Source organism: Hyaena hyaena, unplaced genomic scaffold (assembly GCF_003009895.1).
Source record: "Hyaena hyaena isolate Hyena2069 unplaced genomic scaffold, ASM300989v1 scaffold_380, whole genome shotgun sequence".
Classification (NCBI taxonomy): domain Eukaryota; kingdom Metazoa; phylum Chordata; class Mammalia; order Carnivora; family Hyaenidae; genus Hyaena; species Hyaena hyaena.
Window position 1 is genome coordinate 324,809 of NW_024081013.1, and position 24,777 is coordinate 349,585.

General features: G+C 52.0%; 1 protein-coding gene across 2 annotated transcripts in view; it reads left to right on the forward strand.

The window, feature by feature from the left end:
• Positions 1-24,777, forward strand: part of DOCK1 (dedicator of cytokinesis 1) — a 513,605-nt gene that overhangs the window by 94,786 nt on the left and 394,042 nt on the right. For both annotated transcript variants that reach the window (XM_039250757.1, XM_039250758.1), the window contains exons 13-19: positions 2,094-2,219; positions 6,888-7,012; positions 8,127-8,225; positions 9,427-9,499; positions 15,565-15,668; positions 16,039-16,222; positions 20,604-20,701. In XM_039250757.1, the coding sequence (XP_039106688.1) occupies positions 2,094-2,219; positions 6,888-7,012; positions 8,127-8,225; positions 9,427-9,499; positions 15,565-15,668; positions 16,039-16,222; positions 20,604-20,701 (809 nt within the window). The remainder of the gene's footprint in view (positions 1-2,093; positions 2,220-6,887; positions 7,013-8,126; positions 8,226-9,426; positions 9,500-15,564; positions 15,669-16,038; positions 16,223-20,603; positions 20,702-24,777) is intronic.

The following is a 24,777-nucleotide window of genomic DNA, read 5'->3' on the forward strand; positions in this document are numbered from 1 at the left end:
CCCCACCTGTGGGAGGGGCCCCTCCTCCCTTTGGCCACGCCCACAGCTGCCCCCACCTGTGGGAGCCACAACTGCTTCCTCCAGGTCTGGTTTGACCACACAGGCCCCTCCGTCCCTACCTGCAGTGGGGTGTGTCCTGGGCTCCTGCGGTGGCTTCTCCGCTGGGTTCTCACTTGGCTCTGAACTCCCACCCTCCTGCCTGTTCACGCCCACCTGGCCACCAGTGTTATGTCAGGGGGACCCTGGTACTCGCCCCTCTTGCCAGCCTGCCCACGCCTTCAGATGGAGCAGTTCCCGCCATGGCAGGGCTGGCACCCTGTCGCCCTTCCTGTCCTCATCTCCTGCCCCCCCCCCCCCACGCTGCTGGGGACTCCAGGCACCCGGGGGACGGGGGACAGGTCTGCACGCCCCTTGGTTAGTAGTGACTCATCATCCAATCTCCTGTGATGTCTCTTCCTCAGGTGAGCCTGTGTGACCCCCAGGATTGCAGCCTCGGGGACCCAGTCTCCAGGTGCCCTTGGACTTTTCCTTAGAGAGCTCTTTCACTGAGACCATGAGTCCAGGGCTCCTGGAATAGAAGCTAAGTCGCTGGCGGGGTTACAGTGAGTGTTTGCTCTGTGTCTGCAGTGCCCAGTGTGTGTTGGGCACACAGTAGGTGCTTATTAGACACCTCTGAGTAGGTCAGAGACACTGTCTGGGTGGCAGGAGGAGAGGGGTCCACCTGGCAGAGAACAGGATGGCATCAGTGACTGTGGGCTTTCTCAGCCGTAAGTGATGCAGGTCTTTGCGAGGACAGATATTTCCAGGCCAGCTGCTAGCAGATAGGAAGCTCGAGGAGAATGGTGTGTGTGTGTGTGTGTGTGTGTGTGTGTGTGTGTGGAGGGGGGTTCATCAAGCAGAGTGGCCCTTGGCAGAAGCGGCCCCAGGTGAGTGCACCTTGTGTGGGAACGCCAGGTGTCTCCCAGGTCTGCCTGGAGCGCACATAGTTTGTATGTGGGGCCTCAGTTTCCCCATCTGCCTGCTGCTGAAGGCCATGTGCTGAGCTAAGCAGTGATGAATTGTCCCTGCTCCTGGGAAGTGTGCATCTGGGGGAGGGATAGCTGGACACACCCACCGACCACCGACAGACAGACATGCACATGCACAAGAGTAGTGTGAGTGAGAGCCAGTGCCATTATAGTCTGGTGTGCACTTGGGTCCTGCGGGGCTGAGTGACCAGGGAGCAAACAGGCCAGGCGTCTGAGGTCCTGGAGATGGAGACCTGGACGGATGTGACACCTGACGTGACAGCCTTGTCTTGGAAGATTTCCGAGAGAGCAACGCAACTGATTTGTCTCCTGCCTTTGATTTTGTTAAAACGTATCTGCTCTGTTCTCTCTTTCCGTTTACCTGTTGTTTGCTTGTGCAAAGGAGTATTTTATACAAATGCAGCTCTCCACCATGTTCTCTCTGTGCCATCCCTTCCATCTTGTTCAGAGGGTTTCAGAGTCCTCACCCCCCGCCCCTTGGAGAGAAGAGCCGAGTGGTGGCCGGAGCATTTGTTTGTCCTTTGCTGTGACGTTGTAAAACAGAGGGACCAGGCTGCCTTGGGCGTGCGGGGTAGCTGGCTTGGTGGCTCGCAGCCTGGCACCGCGCTGCCCACCTTCTGGAAAGCCCAGATGCTGCTTAGGAGTTTGAAACTTCCTGGGTTACCTCCTGAACCCTCTTGTGCTGTGCTCCTTCTGGGGAGAATGGAAAATGATAGCTTTCTCCATCCCTCCTGGAAAAATGCTGCTTTCTGACTTATTTTAAGTGCATAGCTGCTCCGAGGAGTCATTGCTTCTGGGCCGGTGCCGTGCACAGCTGGTGGGTCTCGCCTGTGCATTAATGTACGGCCAGCCTCGGGTTTGTATCCCAGCTAGTCAGACCCATGTGATTCTCCCGTGCCAGGTACCTTTCCCCGGCCCCTCTCTTTCTCTTCCTCATATACCCACATTTTCTCTTAGGATGGTGACTTGTGACTTAAAAGTGTCTCATTCACTGAGCTTGGTGTCCTGAAATCTTTGAGAAATGTATGAGCTGAAAAATGACTCACGCATCCATTGTTTTTCTAGGTTTGTGGGTAACGTTAAAATTGCTTCCTGGAGATATCCATCAGATTAGAAAAGAATTCCCTCATTTAGTGGACAGGACCACAGCAGTGGCTCGGAAGACAGGGTTTCCGGAGATCATCATGCCTGGTAAGAACGGGTTCCTCCCACCCTCCTGAGCGTACTGTGGATGTCGCCAGCGTTTGGAGAGCTGGTACCGCCGGCCACAAAGAGCAGTGCGAGGACAGTGACCGGTAGCAGCTCCGGCGTGCAGAGGGTCGAGCTGGTGGTGGGTGAGGTGTAAGCCCCAGCGTGGTTAGGATCATTGCTGCAGGCAGGCGCCGTGGCCAGAGTGAGAGCTGACCACCTAGGTTCAGACTGAGGTGGGGGGTGGGGGGCTTCTCTTGGTTGTAAGAACCCATGAGGGCTGGGGGAGTGACTTCCGGCAGTGTCCCACTAGGGACGGCAGGCAAAACAAGTGTTTCCGGAACCCAGCGTGAGAACTTGAGCTGGGTCTCCACCGCCAGCTGGACTGAACGCCGCTGTTGGAAGCAAACCCCCGTCTTCCATTGTTACCCTTAACCCACATGGCCTGGGGTGTATCTCTGCCCCACATCATCTGGTGAAAAGGAAGAATGGAGGTTAGACATTGCAGCGCCAGCCCGCAAGTTCTGCGCGTGCTGGGTTGCATCACACGTGTGACGTAATAAAGGGCAGCGGGTCAGGGGGCTTTCTCCGGGGCCGCGTGGGCCCTGATAATGGGTCCATCATGGTGCTCGGGTCACTCCAGGATGAAGGTAGCCCTTTTATGATAGTAACGTAGGTTCACACTGATGTTCCTGTAGCAACTTTGGAATCAGCCAGAACATGTTCGATGTTAAGGGGGCACAACTTAGGTAAATAGACCCTCCTGTGTTCATGACCCTCAGGGTAGCTTGTGGGTTAAATGTGTCTTCACCACGGTGCTCCCCAGCCTCGAACCCCAGCTGTCAGCCCCAGAAGTGAGAATGCAGGACCTGGAATCCGGTCCCTGCCTCTGAGTTGAGCTCCGCCTCCTCCCCGGCTCCGTGGCCCTGGGTGAGGCCCTGACCTCTCTCTCGGTTGTGGTCTGCCGCTCTGAAGAATGAGAGTGACAATCATTCCTACCTGTAGGGTGGGTGGGAGTTGGGTTGCTGGAGGGTGGAAGTAGCAGAAAATGGAGGGCCAGGACACACTGCCGAAGGCTGGGGATCTTTATCGGCTCATGCACCTGAGCGGCGGTGCCTGGCTCTGTCTGTCCCTAGCAACCTCTGCCAGGTGTCCTCTTTGCATGTGGGCTTCGTCCCCTGGGTAGCAGGCCCTGATAGCTGCCATCGTCTTCCCAGTCCCCAGTGTCCTGAAGAAGGTGGTATGCTTTTGACCGGTGTTTCCTCGCAGTGGTGTTCTGAGCAGCATTCAGACTGGCTTCCTCAGTTCCCTGCTCTGCGGCCCCCGGGCAGTGATGGGCTGGGTAATGAACATATACATTAGCCACCTAGACCTCTGGTGAGGCCAGCTCCTTCCAACGGGCAGGGGTCGAATGAGAGAGACGCGAGCACCTGACGCATGTTTGGAGAAATATCTGATCAGAATAAGAAGGGGCAGACGTGAATGTATACAGTTGGTACCTGCTTAGTTCATGTTACTCATGACGTGAGAATACTGAGTATCACTCAGGCCCGGTCATGGACTTTAAGCTTATTAAACCAATAATGGAATTCCATGTAAAAATCCGATATTTACTTTTCAGTTTTCAAATAACATTCAGATTAATGATGTGATTTGATCCTCATGAGATCTTGGGGAAGCACGTTAATATTTATCCTTTACATCTGGGGGGTACTTTTTGGTTTGCAAATAATGCTGAGGTTAGTAATTTGGCTTGATCTCCGAAGCCGACAAATTGGTGTTGAACTAATTGTGATCAAAATTAAGCTGCAGCCTAAAGTTACACAGCTAATGAGTGGTAGAAATGGGGCCAAACCACCTCACATTCAAAGATTCCCTGTGGTGTCCCTTTAAAAGGGCCTTGCTGTACATTCTCAGAGAGAGGCATCCACTCATTGCATGTGCTGTCAGCGATACTGTTTTGTTTATTTTGGGGTAGTTAGGGACATGTTCTTTTATTTTAAATATTTATTTTTGAGGGAGAGAGAAAGAGAGAGAGTCAGAGTGTTAGTGAGAGGGACAGAGAGAGAGGGAGACACAGAATCCGAAGCAGGCTCCAGGCTCTGAGCCGTCAGCACAGAGCCCGACACGGGACTCAAACTCACAGACTGTAAGACCATGACCTGAGCCGAAGTTGGACGCTTAACTTCCTGAATCACCCAGGCACCCCTGGGACATGTTCTTTCTGCTACCTCTGGCTGTTGTGAGTCATTATATACTCCAACTGGTAAATCAATGTGAAAGACATCTCCGATTGGCTAGGCTGCATTCCAGTGGCTCACCTGTACAGGAAGAAAATGTGATGTCTAGCACATTATAAAACCTAGGACCACCTGCTGCAGATATGAGTCAAATCTGTAAGCAGCAAATTATTTGGAGTTCACAGTGGATATATTCTTTGCACGTGGATTTGAGATGAAATTCATAAATTAGGATGATGTTGTGCATTGATCTTGGTTGGTTTTAGGATGGCCTCATGTTCCATGGGAGACTCAGAACTCTTATAGCTCATACTGATCTTATTTCCCTTTATAATTGATCAACTGAGAAAGGAAGCCTAGACCATTAAAATAATCTACTGACAGACTCCTGGGGAAGCCATACAGGTGACTGTTGTTCTGGCACGTTCTATGTGCTAAGTTGGGAGTCAGGGTTCCTATAGTGTGGGATTGTAACTCGAGCGAGTCACCAGGTTCTCTCTGTGGCTGAGGAATCACTGACAGGCTGTGGGCGCTTCAGCAAACCCTTGGGGGCAGAGATGGCACGGGGTGTTCTCTCTCCGATCCCTGGCCATTAGCCTGGTGGGGCTGTGCATTGCCCCATCTTGCCCCGTCATACGGAGATACTTTTACAGAGATGTGCATCTCCTTTGCAGTGGGGAGCCTGCCGTTCTGGGGTCTTCTGCCTTTTGTGAGCCTTGGGAAAGCCTGCAGGTTTTCCGAAGGATCCTGTGGGGAGCAGAGTTTTTCTCTGAGCCGGGGAGGTGACCAGAGGCCTGCACGCAGCAAAGGGAGCGTTCTCTTGGAATCTACCCATGTCTGCTTCCAGTTCCTTCCTCCCCAGAATGTGAACCCTGTAGCCCTGGCGGCCTTCTCCGAGGGCCCTCTTGTGAGTGCCTGTGTGTGGAGTTTATCCACCGTACGCAGGGCTCACTTGTGGGATGGCCCCGAGTATGGATGTCTGGGCCCGCAGGAGGGTAGGATCCCGTGGGGCTCACCGGCCCCCAGCCCCCAGCGTGACGGCTGTGTGGCCGATGAGGCCTTTACGAAGCTCTTTTAGCTCCTTCTGATTATGGTTTCTGTGCTTTGTTAGAATTTACCGGCTGAGCGATCACACAGACTCCCCTGCCTTACTGATGAGGCTGTTTAGCGGTGGGTGGCAAGGGAGGTCAAGTGACGTGTCCGTGGCCACACAGGGATTAGTGGCAGGTGTTGGCCTGGTGGCTCTGCCTCCTGCCCCTGGCCCTGTGCTCCGTCACCCTGAGCTTCTCGCGCGGTCAGTATCACTGGCTGCAGCTGTTTCCTCCCCCGGCAGCTCTGGTGGCTGTGGATGCTACCCACTGGGATTATTATAATAATGACTTTTAAATGAAAGCTTAATTTAATAGTTGGATACATTAAAAGCCAGAATAGAGCAGAAAAACAAGAAACAAGAAAAAAGAAACAAAAAACAAGAAACACACACACACCAAAACAAGAAAGCAAGGGGCTTTTTTTCCTAAGGGATCCTTGTTCTTTGCACACAGTGGGCCACTCTGTGGCCGATGGCCCTGTTCCTCACCTCCCTGTGGGGGAGCAGGTGGGTCCGGCTTGGGGGGTGGCCAGACACCCCGCAGGATTGCAGTCGCTGGGTAGTGTTACTTGCTCTAAATCATGTTGCTAACGAAGCTTGCTAAGTTTTCCCAGTCGGACCATTACCAGGGGCCCCGTGTGCTCTCAGTAGGAAGAAGCGTTCTGAGCTCATTTCTTGTGCGTGCGTTTTGTCTTTTGTTTCTCTTTCTGTTTTGCACAGTTTACGGCCCGTCTCGCTTTAACATGCTCAGATCTGTTTTCTTCTGCTCCCTGTGGACCTTTGGGATCCTGACGTCTGCCAACCCGAGGAGAGAAAATCCATGCGGAATCTTGACCCACTCCTAGTCCCTGATCCTAGACATTGGCTTGTGGTTCCAGTTCTCAGTCAGCGTTTCGTTTAAGTCCTTGGGAGAACGTAGAGGAAGCCAGTATGGCCAGTTGTCATTTAACGTTGTGATTTTCTTTGGCTACCCAGACTCAGAGCACAAGGCCAGAGGTCCACCGCGAGGTAGCGATCTGAGTCACGGTGGGCCGTGGGCCCGGCAGGGGACGGTCACTGCAAACCCGTCGGCAGCCTTGAAGGCATGGTGCGCGTGGGCTACGCAGGTCATTCAGGGCCTTGAAATTTTCCCTCTTTCTCATCATCGTATGCTGCCGGTGCTGAAAACTGCTTTTGTCATGCCTTTAAATACTAGGCTGTTTTGTAGAAAATATTCCATCATCACCTAATACAGTATTCTGAATGCTCTGCTAGGAGAAGTAGCGAGTTGGACAGTTTTGCAGAATTCCCGGTTACGCTATGAATAACGGATTGGTTTTAAAGGTATAATTTTTCCCCCAGGTGATGTTCGAAATGACATCTACGTAACTTTAGTTCAAGGGGATTTTGATAAAGGAAGCAAAACCACAGCAAAGAACGTGGAAGTTACGCTGTCTGTTTATGACGAAGACGGAAAACGGTTGGAGGTATTTATTGTTGCCGAGCTTAATCTGTAGCGGGAAACCTTACTTTCCAAGCATCTCTTTGGCTGTGCTGCGCGATAGGAAAAGACGTGGCTGGGGCTGTGTGATCCCCTTTCTAGGGATGAGAGTTTCCTCTTTACCCCCGTTCTCCAGCTCGCCGTAGAGGGCTGGTGCGCCGCGGGGGCCTGGCAGCCGGCCGACCACCCTCGTTCCCTGGCCCTGTCACGTAGACCTAAGGCTGAGAGGTCTTGCCAATCACACTAGAAGGTTGGGCATTGTTATCATCACTGTGTGAGAGATGCGGAAAGTGAGGCCCAGAGAAGTCTTGTTCAGGGTCAGAGAGCTCGTGAGAGGTAGGACTGGGGTTTGAACCCAGGCATCCGACCGCGCGCTCTGCCATGTGGCGTCGGTTCCTGAGACCTCCTGCTGCGTGCTCCCAGCGGCCTGCAGGACTCAGGGAGCTGGGCGGTGCTTGGAGACCACGGCCTCCTGTGATGACTGGAGGCCACGCCAGAGCACATGGCCCTGTCCCTTCCCACTCTGGACCGTGGGTGGAGGGCTGGGCTCCCCTGGGCCCACGTGGCGGGAGCAGTGCCCAGTGTGCTCCCCTGAGGCTTAGCCGTGCCGGGTGGGGTGGGTGGCCCATGTCCGGCGTCTCTGCCAGGCATGCTGCCCTTGCCACTTGGGCTTCACCGGGATTCCTTCCACTGGAGTCGGGGGTTCAGCATTTACAGCTGGTGGAACAGGAGGGAAGGCTGCCACCTCCTATTTGGTCCAAAGCTCTTTATTCTAGACCCACCGAGTGAATCGGGCAACTTGCTGCAGAGCTCAGTGTTAAGGCTCTCAGGGGTGAGGGTATGGGGAATGGAGGACAGTAGCATCTCTGTTCTGATAACCATCAAGAGGCTCAGACGTCTAAGAGCAAGACTACACTGGCCGCACTGGCTCCGGATGGGTCTGTGCTTCCGCTGCTGGGAGCACATGCTACCTGTGCTGGGCTTATTGGCATTCCTGTAGCGCTCCGCTTGGCCCGTCTCACGGGGGCAGGAGGGGCGAGATGTACACAGTGTCATGCTCTATGAGGTCTGATGTGAACTCTTTATGCCTTCTTTTAAAGCATGTGATTTTCCCGGGTGCCGGCGACGAAGGGATTTCAGAGTACAAGTCGGTGATTTACTACCAAGTCAAGCAGCCGCGTTGGTTTGAGACCGTTAAGGTATCATTTACATGGTCATTGTGTCCCACGGGGTTGATTATGAAATGCTCATTTGTATCCCAAGGAAGTCCCCTGCTCCCGCCCAGGCCGGGGCTGCTCGCCAGCGGGCACCCCAGGCAGGGAGATGTGCTCTTCCAGCAAAGTCGTTCAAGGTTGCTAAGGAACCACGCCAGCATTTCTTGGAATACATTTACTCTCGTCTCCTTTTGAACGTAAAAATAGGACTTTCATGGAGACAAATGACAGGGTCCTTTAAAGACAGCTATTATCTTTGTCTTCTTGGGTCTGTTTTATGTGTGGCATGCTGTCTTTCCACCAGATGGAAAAAAATAGTGGTGATGGAATACGGAGGGTATTGCTGGGGAGACGAATCCCCTTCCGTGGTGTCACACTCTGCTTTCCCGATGCAGCACGCGGACGTCACCACGGCAGCCCACCGTGGCACTCCCCAGCCCACGTGCCAAGGGCTTGGATACTTGAGAACCTGGCCAGGGGTTGGCTCTAGAATACAGATGTTAGATATGAGAATTTTTAGGGACAATCTTTGCTGAAGGGTGGCATGCATTGGGTCTTTCTTCTTTGACTGGAAGTCGTAACGGGCAAGCTTTCTTCCTTCTGCCGACGGCAGGTTCCCGCAGCTACAGAGGATCCATGGACACCTCCAGGAAGGGCTACCAAGGCAGAGGGCGGCTCGTAAACATAGACTCTTAACAGTGAGGATTTGAATGTTTACGAAGACTTGTGCCGTCTCGCAGAGTTGGTTGGGCGTTCTTTGCTATATTATCTAGTTTAAATGTTTTTTAAAATTTTTGTTTAATGTTTATTATTTTTGAGAGAAGAACGACTGATAGAGGTGAGAGGGGGAGGGGCAGAGAGAGAGGGAGACACAGAATCCTAAGCAGGCTCCAGGCTCTGAGCTGTAAACACAGAGCCTGACGTGGGGCTCAAACTCACGAATCGTGAGACCGTGACCTGAGCTGAAGTCAGCTGCCTAACCAACTGAGCCACCGAGGCGCCCCATCTAGTTTAAGTTTTCAAACGGCATTGTGCTTTGGAAAAGTCATAGAGGGGATTAGGCGTACAGTGTTTTCATCACTGCAGCGACGAGGTGTGCACGGTTGCAGTGTCCGCAGTCGAACAGAGCCGTTAATATGAGAAGATACTGGTGCAGGTGCTGACAGTTCTGTTTTCAATTCCGCAGGTAGCGATTCCCATCGAGGACGTCAACCGCAGTCACCTTCGGTTTACCTTCCGCCACAGATCATCGCAGGACTGTGAGTAATCCCTTTATTAGCCCATGTGGTTTTCAAGGGAAACCTGGAGGAAAGCCCAGGAGGCTGTACTTGCCCCTTTTCCTGGATTGTTCTAGAAGTTCTGGATTGTTCCAGAACTCGGTTATCCTCACACAGCACCATCCTAATCCTTTAACTCCTTTCTATGTTAACTTGTTCCCAGAAAATGTTATTGACTCTTTTTCATTGAGCCACTTACGGGAGACATTAATTTTCTTGTCAAGTTTTTCCTCCTGCCACTTCCTGTTCTTCATTTCCATTTCCTCTCTTCCGTGTGACTTGTAACACTGCTTCCTCCATCAGAAAAGTCACTGAGTTACAACAAGTAGATTTCAAAAATTGGCTCTTTGTGCCCTTTTGCACTGGAATGGAAGCCCTGGAGACCCTTTGTCTCTGTGAGCAGCCCCTGGTGTCTGGATGCAGAGGCTGGACTTCTGTCCCAGGAAATGTTGGGGCAGCACTGGCTATGCCAAGGTGCCGGGAGGAGAGGATGGGGGACTTGTGGTTTTAATTTTTTATGTTTACTTATTCAATTTTGAGAGAGAGAGAGTGTGAGTGTGCACACACACAAGCTGAGGAAGGGCAGAGAGAGAGGGAGACACAGAATCCGAAGCAGGCTCCAGGCTCTGAGCTGTCAGCACAGAGCCTGATGTGGGGCTCGAACCCACGAACTGTGAGATCATGACCTGAGCCGAAGTCAGATGCTTAGCCAACTGGGCCACCCAGGCGCCCCAAGAGTGGGGGTTTGAATCTCTCCCCTTCCCAAAGAGTTCTTCGTCGATGACTGAAGTTCGTTTTGTCCTGTTCAGTGATTGTTTGCTAAGGATGTAGCCTGGTGCTAGACACTAAGCTATCACGAGAGGCGGGTAAATCCTGTGTCTGTACCCACTGGGCAGTGACCTTAAGATTTGGGAACATAATTAACAATAAAAGAGGAGCCTGGGTGGCTCTGTCGGTTAAGCGTCTGACTTTGGCTCAGGTCATGATCTCACAGTATGTGAGTCTGAGCCCCACATCAGGCTCTGTGCTGACAGCTCGGAGCCTGGAGCCTGCTTCGGATTCTCTGTCTCCCTCACTCTCTGCCCCTTCCCTGCTCGTGCTCTGTTTCTCTCTCTCTGTCTCAAAAATAAATAAATAAGCATTAAAAAAAATAAAAGTAAATAAAAAGTGGGATTGGCTGCATTGAGTGTGCTGTAGGTTTGAGGGAAACGGTGGTCTGGGGGCCCTGTTTCACGGATGGCCCCGTGGGTCCTCAGCCCAGGCTCTCTGAATCCTCACAGACCCCTGGAGGATAAAGGCCTGGGGGTCTTGATGAGCAAGTGCGATGGAGGCCGTCGAATCCTTGGCACAATGCCTGGCGTGGGGTAGGGGCTCCTGAGAAGCCGCTGCTGGGTGATGATGCGTCCATCCTTCTTACTGTTCCTGAAAGGGGCCCCGCCTGTCCCGGCCCCTTTCCTAGGTGTGCTGTGCAGGAGGGTGAGTACACATGGAAGGGTCTGAAGCTGGGCGACGTAGACCCCTCTGTGGGGCCGGTGAGGACCCAGGTCCCTGCTGCTTTTCAGAAGTGTCGGCGAGCCGAACTCATGTGGTCTGCGGGGCTGGTGTGCGGATAGCATGCGTATCAGCCGGGAGACCCACGGGGGCGTGGGGTGAGGCCGCCCAGGCAGTTGAACCAAGGGGTCCAGATAGCATGGGGGTGTCATGGTGAGCGGGTGTGTGGAGGGGGAGGGCGGAAGTCAGCTGCAGCATCATCCCGTCTCTCGTCCTGTCCCCGTGTTTAGGCCGAGCAAGGAAAGGGGGGTTGGGGTTCACACAGAGTGGAGCCGCAGGGTCCTGAGGGCTGGGCAGCGTGTACAGCGGTGCGTAACCATTGCATGCTTGCCCTGGGGCCACATCCAGACCGACAGGCAGCAGCTTGCGCGTGGCCCTCCTTGCTGGCCAGAGCTTCTGGATAAGAATGACCGATAATGGGGGCGCCTGGGTGGCTCAGTTGGTTGAGTGTCCGACTTCAGCTCAGGTCATGATCTCACAGTTTCTGGGTTCAGGCCCCGTGTCGGGATCTGTGCTGACAGCTCAGAGCCTGGAGCTGCTTCTGATTCTGTGTCTCCCTCTCTCTCTGCTTCTCCCCCGCTTATGCTCTGTTTCTCTCTGTCTCGATAATAAATAAACATAGGGGCGCCTGGTTGGCTTAGTCGGTTAAGAGTCCGACTTTCGCTTGGGTCATGATCTCGCAGTTCGTGGGTTTGAGCCCCGCATCAGGCTCTGTGCTGACTGCCAGCTCAGAGCCTGGAGCCTGTTTCGGAGTCTGTGACACCCTCTCTCTCTGACCCTCTCCTGCTCACACTGTCTCTCTCTCTCCTAGAAATAAATAAAACATTAAAAAAATTAAAAAAAAAAAGAACAACTGATAATGACCGTTTGCTAACATGCACTGTGTTCTTGCTTGGCTCCCGGCATGAGTGCTGTTTTGATCGGTCCACACAGCAACCCCACGTGCTGCCACTGTGGTCATCGCTCTGCACGTTACTGTTGAGGAAACTGAGGCCCCGGACTCCACCTCGGTGGCCCAAAGTCACCGCAGTTAGTCAGTGGGAAGGCTCCGGTTCACACTTAGTGTGTGTGCGGGAGGGTCCCACTGCCACACATTGGGGTGAGGTGAGGCCACGCCCATCACATGGTCTTAGCTTAGCACCTGCTGTCTACCCCTCACGGAGAGCGTCCTCCTCTTTCTGAATTTCATCCTGGGACTGTTGTGGAGCAGGCTGGGGTGCGGGGTGAACGGACCGGGGTGCATGGGTGGGGCCGCCCGGGACACATCTGTCCTAGGCCAAGGTGTGCGGGCAGCGGGGGGCTCCGCACCCTGCATGCGTGACTCGGCCGGGGTGGGTGGGAGCGGGCCGCAGCGACAGGTGGGGAGTGCTGGAAGGCAAGGACAGACAGAAGTCTGGAATCTTCTGAGGGCTTGTCTCTGAGGTGTAATGAGCTCGTTTCCTCTCGTTAACAAATTTCATGAAGGCCCAGCATTTTAATTTTCAAAATCCTTATTTTTCTAGACAGTTTTAAGTACTCATTATAGACAAGACGCTGTCACCTGACCTGCCACCACACATTTGCATAATTAATGAGGCTCCCTCCTCCAAGGCTTGCGTGATTTTGGAACCGTGTTGAGCATCAAGAGCGTGATGGTGAAGCAGTCCTGAGCGGGCCGCTATGGGAGTGACGGCAGCCAGGGGTGGGGGGCTCCGCAGCCTCCCCGACCGCGATCTCGGACCCGTGCGGTCAAAACAGGAGGAAGTGAGGCCACAATTCTCCCCGCCCCCCCGCCTATCAGCTGCTTTCCCCCTGGAGGTGGGCGAGCCCGGGGTGTAAGAGATGGGATCTCTCAGGCCTGGATCCGTGCCCGGGGTTGGAAAGTTTGGTGCTGATGTGACAGGGACTCCAGCAGCGTTTAGCAATTCCAGATGCACCTGCTCCTGTTTTTCTTTTTTTTTTAAATTTTTTTTTTAATGTTTTATTTATTTCTAGGAGAGAGAGAGAGAGACAGCGTGAGCAGGGGAGGGTCAGAGAGAGAGGGAGTCACAGACTGAAACAGGCTCCAGGCTCTGAGCTGGCAGTCAGCACAGAGCCCGACGCGGGGCTCGAACCCACGAACCGCGAGATCATGACCTAAGCGAAAGTCGGACGCTTAACCGACTAAGCCACCCAGGCGCCCCACACCTGCTCCTGTTTTACCAGAACGTGAGCCTCTGTGCGGCTCTGGGTCCAGCCAGCCGGGGGCTGAGGTCCCCTTGCTCGTAGGGGGCCTGTTTGGGGGGTGCTGCTCAGCCCCCTGTGCCCTTGACATCCCGTAAGTTTGTTGTCTGCTCACAATGCTGCTGAGGAGCGTCTAAGAAGTGCAGTCTGCGGCCTTGAAGTCCAGGTGTCGCGTGTTAGTAAAACGTGCTCTGTTCCTTTGTGCTGCTTTGTAGTAGGATCGGGGAAGCCTGTGCTGACAGGGACCGTCATGGGTCCTTTGAACCCCGGTCGGTTTCACATCTTTATTTTTTCACATCAGCTCAAGCTTAGAACATCTGCTCTTTCTCACCATAATTCTTATTAATATTAACCTGAATATTAAGATACTTTATGTTTTCTGATGCCCATTCTCAGAGTTATTTTTTTTTTTTTGATTCCTAGGGTATGTATTTCCCCCCTTCTTCCCTCCCTTTGTTCTTTCTGGGTTGGTCAGTCATTCATTAATTTATCAAACTAACCAGCATTTATTGAGCACCTACTGTGTGCCAGGTACTGATGCACACCAGGACTGTACAGATTAATGAGGTGCGTGATGTCATGCTCAGGGTAAACATTTTGAGCCCTTGTCTGGAGGTGATTGGATGTGTGCTCCTCTCCTCGTTGACCTCTGTCTTTTCATCGCTAAAAAGAGAATCTGGGATCTGTAATTTTAAAGATTATAGCTCTGGGACTCAACATTTCCTCACTTGGCTTCTTGCACAATTCAGGCTGAATCTGTTTCTTCGGCAGAGATTCTTTATCCGTCCTCCCTGCACTGGCCCCTGCCCCTCACCACCCACTACTCACCAGTCCCCTGGCTTTCCGTCCCCAAAATGGCCAAGTCTGGCCCACTTAGGACCTCTGCGTTTGGCCACGTCTCTCCTGGGACAGGTTAGGGCTTGGCTCACGTGTTGTCTGTTTTCTCGGAGACCTTTTCCAACCGCCCAGCGCATCTGGGCTGTTCCCCCCATTGCCCTTTCCCACGTCACTGTCACCGAGTGAGAGAACCAGTTCGTTGGCATCCCTCCAAGTAGAACAAACGTAGACCGAGTACCTCATAGGTGGCAGACGCCATTGCACGCGCTGGGGAGGTAGCCGTGACACGTACGCGGTATCGCTTGCCTTCCAAAGGCCAGTGGGTGAAGTGAAGGGTGACCACGGGCTCACACGCACGTGCACGTACACACAGCTGGTGCCCCGACACGGATAAGAACTGTTGTCTCACTTGGCTCCAGCGGCTGTAACAGAATAGACTATTCCTTCTACAACAGGAATGGAGTTCTGCAGGCTGGGAGTCTGAGCAGGGTGCTGGTACCCTGGGTGCTGGCGAGGACCCTCTTTGAGGTTGTGACCTCACATGGAGGAAGACAGCTCTGGGGTCTCTTTCTCCTTTTTGAAAGGTGCCAGTTCTGTAGGATCGACGCTCCACCCTAATGACCTCAGGAGCCTCAAGCACCTTCCCACAGGATGCATCTCCACTGTTGTCACGTGGTGGGAGGTTAGGGCTCCAGCCCCAGACTGGGGTGCTGCGGGCACACAATTCAGTCCATAGCACTTATGAGGAAAAACGCATCAGGGGAAGGGAGAGAGTGTGACCGGGTTCTAATTTACTACGTTAGGCGGGCTGGCCACCTCGCAGGAGGCGGTAAGTCTGCAGAAACTCACTGCAGAAGTGAGGGAATGAGTCTCACACGCAGGTATGTGGGGAGGGAGCTTTCTTGCCAAAGAGAACAAATCCACACATCCGTGTGTTCGCCCCGCCTGAATTTATGCTAGTGGATGCTTTGGGGTAGGAGTCTATTCTCTTGTTCCGTACCGAGTGCCTGTTTTCCTAGGAATGGTCTGTCTTTCCTGGACTGTCCTTTGCCTCGTGTTTCCAGACCCTATGGTTCGCACTGGTCTGCGCATCCCTATGTTAAACCACACTGTCTTCCCTGTTAGCGTTTCCTCCTCACTCTAGGTTGCGAGGATTGCAGGCTTGCCTCCACGGCCTTCAGCATATCCTGCTACCCTTGACCTTGGGAATCAGTCTCCAGGTTTGCTGAGGAAACTCTTGCATGACATCTTGGTTGGAATAACTTTGAATTTACAAGATTAATTTGAGCTCAAATAAGGGGCCTTCCTCCTGGTGAACTTTGTCCATTTCTCGAATTTGTGTTTACTGGAATTCAATGCAGTTTTGTAGCATTTTCCTGAATGTAGGCCCTTGCAGCATTTTATGATGTTAGATTGTCATGACGGCAGGTGATGACAATGATTGGTTTCTCTTGCAGCTAAGGATAAGTCTGAGAAAATATTTGCACTAGCATTTGTAAAGCTGATGAGATATGATGGGACCACTCTGAGGGACGGAGAGCATGACCTCATCGTCTACAAGGTATACCGCTGTATTGATGCACTGTTGCTAGTATGGACTCTTTCACCCGCCTCTGGGCTGCCTGGCCTGAGCTGACATTTCCCCTCTCTGTGAGAAAGCTCCTCTCTAAGCTACAGTTAGTTATCTAAATGAACATTTCAGATGACCAGCCTTTTTGCTGTTTCTAATGAGAGAAGAAGATGTACATCTTAATGTTAAATGTTAACATGAATTAATCTACAGGAATAAGGGAAGTCATTAAAATAGTTTAGCAGATGATAAAGAGCAAACATGGCGATGGTTAAAAGGATTGACGATAGCCAGGGATAGAAAAGACTTAAGTGTCGTCCGTTGTGACTTGCGTTCGACATGCGTGTTATTAAACCCACAGGCCGAGGCCAGGAAGCTGGAGGATGCGGCCACGTACTTGAGCCTGCCCTCCACGAAGGCCGAGCTGGAAGAAAAGGCTCACTCGGCCACAGGCAGGAGCATGCAGAGCCTCGGGAGCTGTACCATCAGCAAAGATTCCTTCCAGATCTCGACTCTCGTGTGCTCCACGAAGCTTACCCAGAACGGTGAGTCTGGGGACGGACCCGGGTTCACCCTGCAGCTTCCCTTCCCCCAGCCGAGTCCAGCTCGGGCTCCCGGTTGAGCAGTGGAAGATTCTGTGGAAGCAGGAACACTGCCTGTGGGTCATTCACGCATCCCCCGGGATGAACGGTGTGGGTGGCCATGGACTAGCAGAGGGCGTGGCACCCATTGAGCTTTAAACTTCACTACAGTTTTGGTCTGACGACTCACCTTAAAGAGAGAGCAACCAATGGATTTGCTGTAAAAGAAAGGTTTTTGGTCAAAGGAAGGCAGCACGGCCTAAGGAAAAACGTATGAGACTTGGAGTCAGAGCAAAGATGTGGTATGGAGCTCTTGCCCTATGCTAATCCTGGAAGTGACCTTGAACTCGGGCCTCTGAAACTGTCTGAACCTCATTTTCCTCTTTGAGGCACGTATGCAGGTTTAATGTCTGCCTCAAACGGCCTGGTGGGCGTTATGTGAGCTGGAGGGTCTGAGGTGCCCACTCTGTGTGTGTCTCCCCGTCTCCCAGCTACTCATTGAGATAATTGCCAGTTGTCTTTATTTTTAAAGGTGGGTTTTGATGACCTTTCTAGTTCCCATGGCAGTGAGATGAAGCACTAGCTAATGAAGCACACTGAGACGCAGCGTCGGGCGGTGCCAGGCATCTGTGCCGGGCCGGCCGGCTGCCTTGAGTTGTCCCTACCGCGTGCGGAGTCCCGGCAACGTGGCTGTGTGGCCGGGGCCCTGCGTACTCACAGCACAGTCTGGACGCGACGCTCTCCTGCACACGTCCCACCTTTAAGAATCGCATCCCCCAAATGTGACCCTATCATAGCTGTGCTGAGTGACTGTACGCCCTCTTGAAACGCCACTCGAAAATCCAGTTTTCCCTCTTCGCTACCCAGTGTGGGTTTCGATTATTAACGTTTGTGGGTACCTTCAGTTGTGTCCCTGGGGACTGCCTATAAATCTTGGCAGGAGTCTTGGAGTTGCCCGAGGGTCATTGTTTGGATCTTAACAGGAGACACAGAGGACGGCAAAGTAACCCCGTCGTCTGGAAGGCACGGCATTGGAGTGGAACGATGGCCGGGTGGGCGGGTGTGCGGGCCCCGTTCAAGCTTTCCAGGCCTGCCTTCTCCACTGTGTCCTGCTGCGCTGTGTAGAAGGTGCTTCCTCACTGCTTGTGAGTCAGCTTGTGCGGGACGCGTCTCTGGGATGCATGAAGGCCATCGGGATATGTCTCTCAGGTTATCTTCATCATCACGGTTTGCCCTAAGCTGCAGTCCTCTCCGTGAGCATTTGCAGATCCTCAGCTGGGCATCGGGGCATGTGTAAGCGTGGTGAGGGCTGCAGAATGTGGGGCGGCTGGCGCGCTTAGTGCCCAGGGAGCACGTGGTCAGCCAGGCAGGTGCTGGTCTGGGACCGTGTTGTGGAAGGGATACCCCCACAGGTCGGGTGTTACTCTCTGGATTCTCCCCTGATGGTTCACTAGTCACACTGTCCAGGGCCTCCGTGAACTCAGGGCAGTGGCAGCCTCTCTGGTGAGTCTCTGCCCCGTGCATGTGACACTTCAGCTCTCCATTACGTGCTGGATGAATGAGAGATGCTGTGTGTTGTCATCGTCACTACATAGGACACCATCCACCGCCTTATGCTTGGGTCACGTCCCAGAAGCACGTCTGAAACTTGCTGTTTGGAACCTGAACATATTTTCCCCATCAAAACCGTCTTCCAGAGAGCAGTTGGGAGGCTCACCTACAGAATCCTCCATAACCCACATATTGCTGAGAAAGGGAGTGTGCGCAAGAAATCTCCAGGGTGTTAGTGAATGGCGGAAGTCTCCCGGGGGGGGATGTTGACCTCTCCTCGCACCTCCTGACTCCTTGGCCGTCATCAGCCACGGCGTAATTCCTTCCCTGGACCTGAGGGAGTGAGCACCCTGCCATCCGCAGCAGCTGTTGCCGGTCATTGAGGAAATCCTGATGTGATGCTGCTCACAGAGAGCCAAGGGGGCACCTTGTGACTTTCATCACACACCAGCCAGCGAGTCCTCTTTTCGGGTTGGGGGTGTGGTGGGTGGTTTGCAGGATGGAGCTGCCCCAGTTGGCGTCCCCTCACCGAGTCCCAGAGTCTCGTTCTGGGAGTCCTTTTTCCGCAGCCGTGATTTGTTCCTGCAGAGTCCCATTACTTAGGGAAAAGCAGTGGCTCAATTATTCATCCAAGTTCATATTAAGCTTCTCTGTTCTCAGCATTACCGGATGCTACAGGGATTGAAAAGTTCGGGATGTGATTCCTCTCTTCGATTAGCTTCCTTTGTAATTAGAGAGAAGTCACAAGACACAGAATTGATCAGGAGCCGGCCACGGTGGCTCCCGGGGATGAGGGCTCGGACGGGGAGTGCTGCTGGTCTGACCCAGCTAGCGCGGGGCTGAACAAGCTCTCTTCTCTGAAAACACGCTCTCCCTCCTCGGAGGTGGCCTTACGCTGGCTGGGGGTACCTTTCCTCAGATTTACAATGCAGGGGTCAGCCTCAGCCTCCCTCACACCAGAAGTGCCACTGTCTTTGCGTGAATGGAATCCAGATTATTAGCCAGTTTCCATCGAAAAAACACTGGTAACTCTTGTGGGATGGAGCTCTCCCTTAACCCTGGCGCCTGGAGTGTGTCCAGGGGAGATATGGCCTTTCCCGTTACTACACCTGTACTTACAGATGAAAACACGGTAGCTTTCACAATGAGTGGCTAAAATGTTCACTTCCTGATCGTCTCGTGCATGGATAGCTGCTGTTCCGTCTTCCTGCTGGGTATCTTGCTGAGCTCTTTCTCCGCATCACATCATTTAATCCTGGCACCAGCCCTCCAGTTTGGTATCACTGTATCCATCCCCCAGATAGGTAAACTAAGGTGAGGTTAGTTGCCCAAAGTCATATAGTGGTGATGTGGCTCAGAGGGCATTGGAGCCTACAGCTTACCCATTGCCCAGTGCTGCTGGGCACTGTCCCTGTTCACTGTCACTGTTCCTGCCATCAGCTGTGCTTGGGGGGAAGGGCAAATGAAGGAGAATGTGCGTTTCGGTGATCGTCAGATGAATGCCTTTTTTGTGATTTAGTCCTTCATGGGTGTCTTGTGTCCCCTGAAATGCTAAAATTTTATTGCCAAAATTGCATTTTTCTTTTCATTATGAACTAGGTTTTTTTTTTTAAATGGAGACACTTTGTGTAGCTGAAGTTTGTTCCTGATGAGCATAAACAGCCACTTGGATGCACTTTGCTAATTGTGGTTTTTTTCACGTAATGCTATATTAATATACTTTCAAGTGGAGAACGTGTGGGCACATGTTCTTTCCTAGATATGCTTCGGATCTGTCTTCATGCCTTAAAGAACATCTTGCTGCCTTAAACAGAATCATCTCTGGACGTTGTCTTCCGCATTTAGTCTGTAAAAATCCGTCCCTTTAGTCTGCGATCTTTCTATGAGCAAGCAAACCAGATAAAATTCAACCGTAACAGAGAAGCAGCCAGGGGAGGTCAGGCCAGTGTGAGGGCAGCAGTCGCCCACTGGTCCAGGCTCCTTGTCACCTTGCAGTTTCTGTACCTGAATGTGCATTTCTTATTTTATGTTACTTAATTTGAAAAAAAGTCATGTTCTCAAACAGGCAAAAATCCACTTGGTATTTTCTAGGTGAGCAGCCTTCTTCTTCTGCTGGTCTGAGTCTACCTTCTCACAGGTTGGAAAGGCCAGCCCTTTTTTCTTAAGCTCCCGAATGGATTTTTTTTTTTAAAGTTTATTTATTTTGAGAGAGAGAGCACACAAGCAGGGGAGGGGCACAGAGAGAGGGAGAGGGAGAATCCCAAGCAGGCTCTGCACTGTCAGCCAGAGCCTGATGTGGGACTCAAACTCATGAACTGGGAGATCATGACCCAAGCTGAAACCAAGAGTCAGACTCATTAAAAAAAATTTTTTTTAACATACATTTATCATTGAGAGACAGAGAGAGACAGAGTATGATCATGGGAGGGGCAGAGAGAGGGGGAGACACAGAATCTGAAGCAGGCCAACATGAGGCTTGAACCCACGGACTGTGAGATCATGACCTGAGTGAAAGTCGGACGCTTCTCTGGCCGAGCCACTCAGGTGCTGCACTGAATGCATTTTTAAGCTTCAACGTGGAAATCGTTTCATGGTAAATGCAGTTGGAAATCATGAGTTCAGCTATTCAAGATGTCAAGTTGGTTCTAGAAAGTAATGAAGATTCTAGCGGGCAGACGTTTCCAAATAGAGTTGACGGCTCTGTTTAAAGTCCTCTGGCGATCCTCACCGGACTCATGACGACCCGAGGCCACGTTCTTGCCGGGAGGAGCTGATGTTCCTTCTCTCTTTCCAGTGGACCTGTTGGGGCTGCTCAAATGGCGGTCTAACACCAGCTTGCTGCAGCAGAACTTGAGGCAGCTGATGAAGGTCGATGGTGGCGAAGTAGTGAAGGTAACGCGGGCCCCAGGGGTGGGGTGGGTTTTCTTCCATGCACGGGTGGATCTAGGCACTGCCTCCTCCATAGCACGCCACCCTGGCATAATCCCTCCATCAGGTCGCTTCTGGTGGATGTCAACGCACCCCTTCACGTGGATAGACTCCGGCTTGGATTCCGGTTGGTAGGGTGGTCTGGCTTCCTAGGAAAGGAAACGGGCTTTGGATTCGACCCAGTCTTTGGTTCTGGCTCAGAAGGTCACAGCAATACGAGCCTTGTCGTGGCTATTTTCTTCCCGTGTGATCTTGGGCTCATTGCGTAGCCTCACACAGAACTGGCCAGATGTTAGGTGCCCTCTTGAATCTTTATCTGTGATATAGGACAGTCAGACTAGGGAGAGCCGAGATCCAATTCTATAATTCTTTTTTTTAAAAAATTTTTAATGTTTATTTTTGAGAAAGAGAGACAGAGCGTGAGCAGGGGAGGGACATAGAGAGAGGGAGACACAGAATGTGAAGCAGGCTCCAGGCTCTGAGCTGTCAGCACAGAGCCCAACGTGGGGCTTGAACTCACAAACCATGAGATCATGACCTGAGCCGAAGTCAGACGCTTTACTGACCAAGCCATCCAGGTACCCCATCCAATTTTTTAATTCTTTTTTTTTTTTTTTAAATAATTCTTTATCAGAGAATTATTCTTCTACTTCTGATATTAGGCCATTCTTGCCTCTCATTGGCTCCAGTGACTTCCTTTTATATAAGGAAACCCATTTCCATTTTCAGTTTGCCCCATTTGGCCTTCAGACGACCAGCCGGTCCCCAGTGGTGTTCTGTGAGCGAGCTGTCTGCAACCAGGTCCGTCTGTCCCTGGCTCAGTCCTTCACCCTCCGTGAGAGGTGCTGGCAGAAGGAGACCGCCTTATCTCTGTAAAAATTAATTACCTAAAATGGCCTTAATTAAGCAGCAATGTGGTTAGCTTCACTATAAATTACTTTGGTCGCACCACTTTCTGAAATTCATTGTATAACTGTTCAAACACATCCTCTCCACTCTTCCAATTTTAATCATCTTTTTAGGTTTTTGTCTGCTACCTCTGGCTTGGACAATGCTAATTGCATTTTAAACTTCTCTGGGCCTTGTAACTTCCCTGATTCAGATGGAAGCCGGGTGAATAAGTTAATGTAACTTGAGGAGACACACGCTTAATGAAATTTTGTCCTTTTTCATTTTTAAATCCCTGTATCACGTCAGGAATTAGCCGTCTTTCTGTTGGCCTATTGTTAAACATAACGGGGAGGTCTAGAACCATCTTGTCTGTTGTCCTTCGCTCCTCTCACCACATCCTGGTGTTCAGCCCTGCGAACGGCTTTCACCAGCCCCTCTCCTTCCTGTGTGCTCTGGCACCAGGGTGCTGTGTGCATGAGCTGTGCGTCCGTCGCTGGTACATGCAGAGTACCCTGTGGGCCTGGAGGGGTGGCCAGACTTGTCCAAGCCACACGGCTCTTAACGGGAGACGAGGCTGGAGGGATTCCCAGCCTGCATGGGGGCTTATTTTACTCTGCTTGAGGACGTTATAGACTGAATTTATCCCACTCATTCAAGGACCACCCCCCCACCTCCGCCCACCTTGTGTATGTTCAAAACTGGTGGCCGAGAGATGGCATTGCTCGGTGGATTAAGAACAGAGTTTGCTTATTTGCTAAAAGATAACAGTTGCTCATTTTGGTGGAAAATGAAAATGGTGGTTTGGGGCCTCCAGTGGATAGTCTTCGAGAGAGGGTAGTGTCAGAAGACGCAATTCATGTCTCCTTGTGAGGGACCCCATTCAGGGTGCTGGTGTGCCCATACCTCTGAGGCTCAGCAGCCAGACAAACAAGCCCCCAGGTCCGTGCCGCCATGTTTCCGTGCTGCCAATCACGTCATCCATCTGGGCAGGATGGGTAGCGCTTCTGCGGGGACACTCTGTGAACTGAGCCGAGCTGGGTGGACTCAAGAGCTGGCGAGTCCATGGGCAGTAACAGTGGGCAGTTAGCAGGTGGCGTGAAGTCTTGACCTTTGCAAAGATTTTACAAACTGAGAATGATGGGAAATAAAATGAAGAGGTGGTGTGGGCCGCTCAGTAATTGCAGGGTTGGTAAAGCCCTTGACATCTGGACCAGAATACCTCTGGGGCAGCCAGGTGGTTTCATTCCCCTGTCGTTTGTGTGTGACACTTCCTGGGATGAAACAGGTGTGTGTGTGGGGGGGGGGGGGGGGGGGGGGGGGGGGGGGGGGGGGGGGGGGTGGGCACAGGAGAATATAATGAGGGTGTTATGCACTGGAGGGTCCCAGATCTCTTACTGGGTTTGGGAGCATGTCCCTTCTCCTGAGGGAGATGCCTGGCATTGGGCTTGGGGCTGTTGCATAGTTTCACAGCATAAGGGGGAGCAGAGGGGCGAGCGCTGGCTTGGGGAGCAGGTCCAAGTGGTTGGGTTCCTCGGCCCTAGTGCTCAACCCATCTGCGACGCTCTGTGGGGGACTGAAGGCCATGTGTTCTGTGTTCTGTGCATGGGCTGAGCCATCCGGGAAGAACGTGGACCGGACGTCCCTCCAGCCATCCTTCTGACACCCTTGCTGTGGGGCTGTCTCACCTGTTCTTTGGTTTTTAATGACAGCTTCGTTGAGATATAATTCACATACTGTGATCTGCACTCTTTTTTTAAAGTTTATTTATTTTGAGAGAGAGACAGAGAGAACAAGTAGGGGAGGGTCAGAGAGAGAGGGAGAGAGAGCGCATCTGAAGCAGCTCCAGGCCCCGAGCTGTCAGCACAGTGACTGACGCGGGGCTAGAACCCACGAACCGGGAGATCATGACCTGAGTCGAAGTCGGACGCTTAACTGACTGAGCCCCCCAGGCGCCCCTTTATTCCTTTTTATGGCTGAATAAGAAACATCCCAACGTCTGGATAGGCCACAGTCTGTTCTCCCAGTTATCAGCTGGTGGACATTCCGGTGGTTTCTACATTTTGATGTTGATGAGCAAAGCTGCTGTGAATATTTGTGTCCAGGTTTTGTGTGGATGTGTGTTCCATTCATTTGGATACACGCCTACGAGTGAAGGCATAGGTTTAACCCTTTGAGGAGTTGTCAGACTGTTTTCCAAAATCATCGCACTATTGTACATTTCCACTTGTGATGTGCGAGGCCTCCATTTCCTCTTCCTCATTGCCCACCCCACCCCACACCTACTGGATTGCACACCCCACCCCACACTCTATTGCTCACGTCTCCCCACGCTGCTGATAGCGTTCTCAGTGGGTGTGAAGTGGTAGCTCGCTGTGGTTTCGATTTGCATGTCCCTAATGACTAATGTTGACGTGTCTATACTTTATTCTCTTTGATGCCAATATTCTGTCGTGTGGCATACTGCCTATTCTTGAGCTCCTCCACAAACAGGGAACTCATTACCTCCAAGATAGCCTTTACTAGTCCCTTTGATTCTTCTCTCAGGGGAGGATGAAGATGAACTTGGAAGCCAATGTCTAGTGTGACATAACTTTGTTTTTTGTTTTTTGTTTTTCTTAAATTTTTTTTATAGCTTATTTTTGAGACAGAGAAAGACAGAGGATGAGTGGAGGAGGGGTAGAGAGAGACACAGAACCCGAAACAGGCTCCAGGCTCTGAGCTGTCAGCACAGAACCCGATGTGGGGCTTGAACCTACAAACCGTGAGATCATGACCTGAGCCAAAGTTGGACACTTAACTGACTGAGCCACCCAGGCACCTCCATAGTGTGACATAACTTTGGAATCATGTGATTTTTTTCTTCCTTAATTAATTGATGATGGTTTGTCATTCTCTGCTCTGATATTTACTTGGTGAATTACAGTAGGCTATAAAAGGGATGTCTAAGTAGCTCTGGAAGAAAACGTGTGTCCTGGTGCCCCAGGTTTTGAGTCCCACTCTTCTGTCCTTGGGCATCTGGGTCTGTGGAAGGTCCCTTATTACTCTCAGCTTGAAGTCTGTCCCTAGGTGGCTTCTGCCCACTCTGTAGCTCAGGTCCTTCACTCAGAGTCGGGGATGAGGCAGAGCCAGTCTTCCCAGAGCTGTTGTTG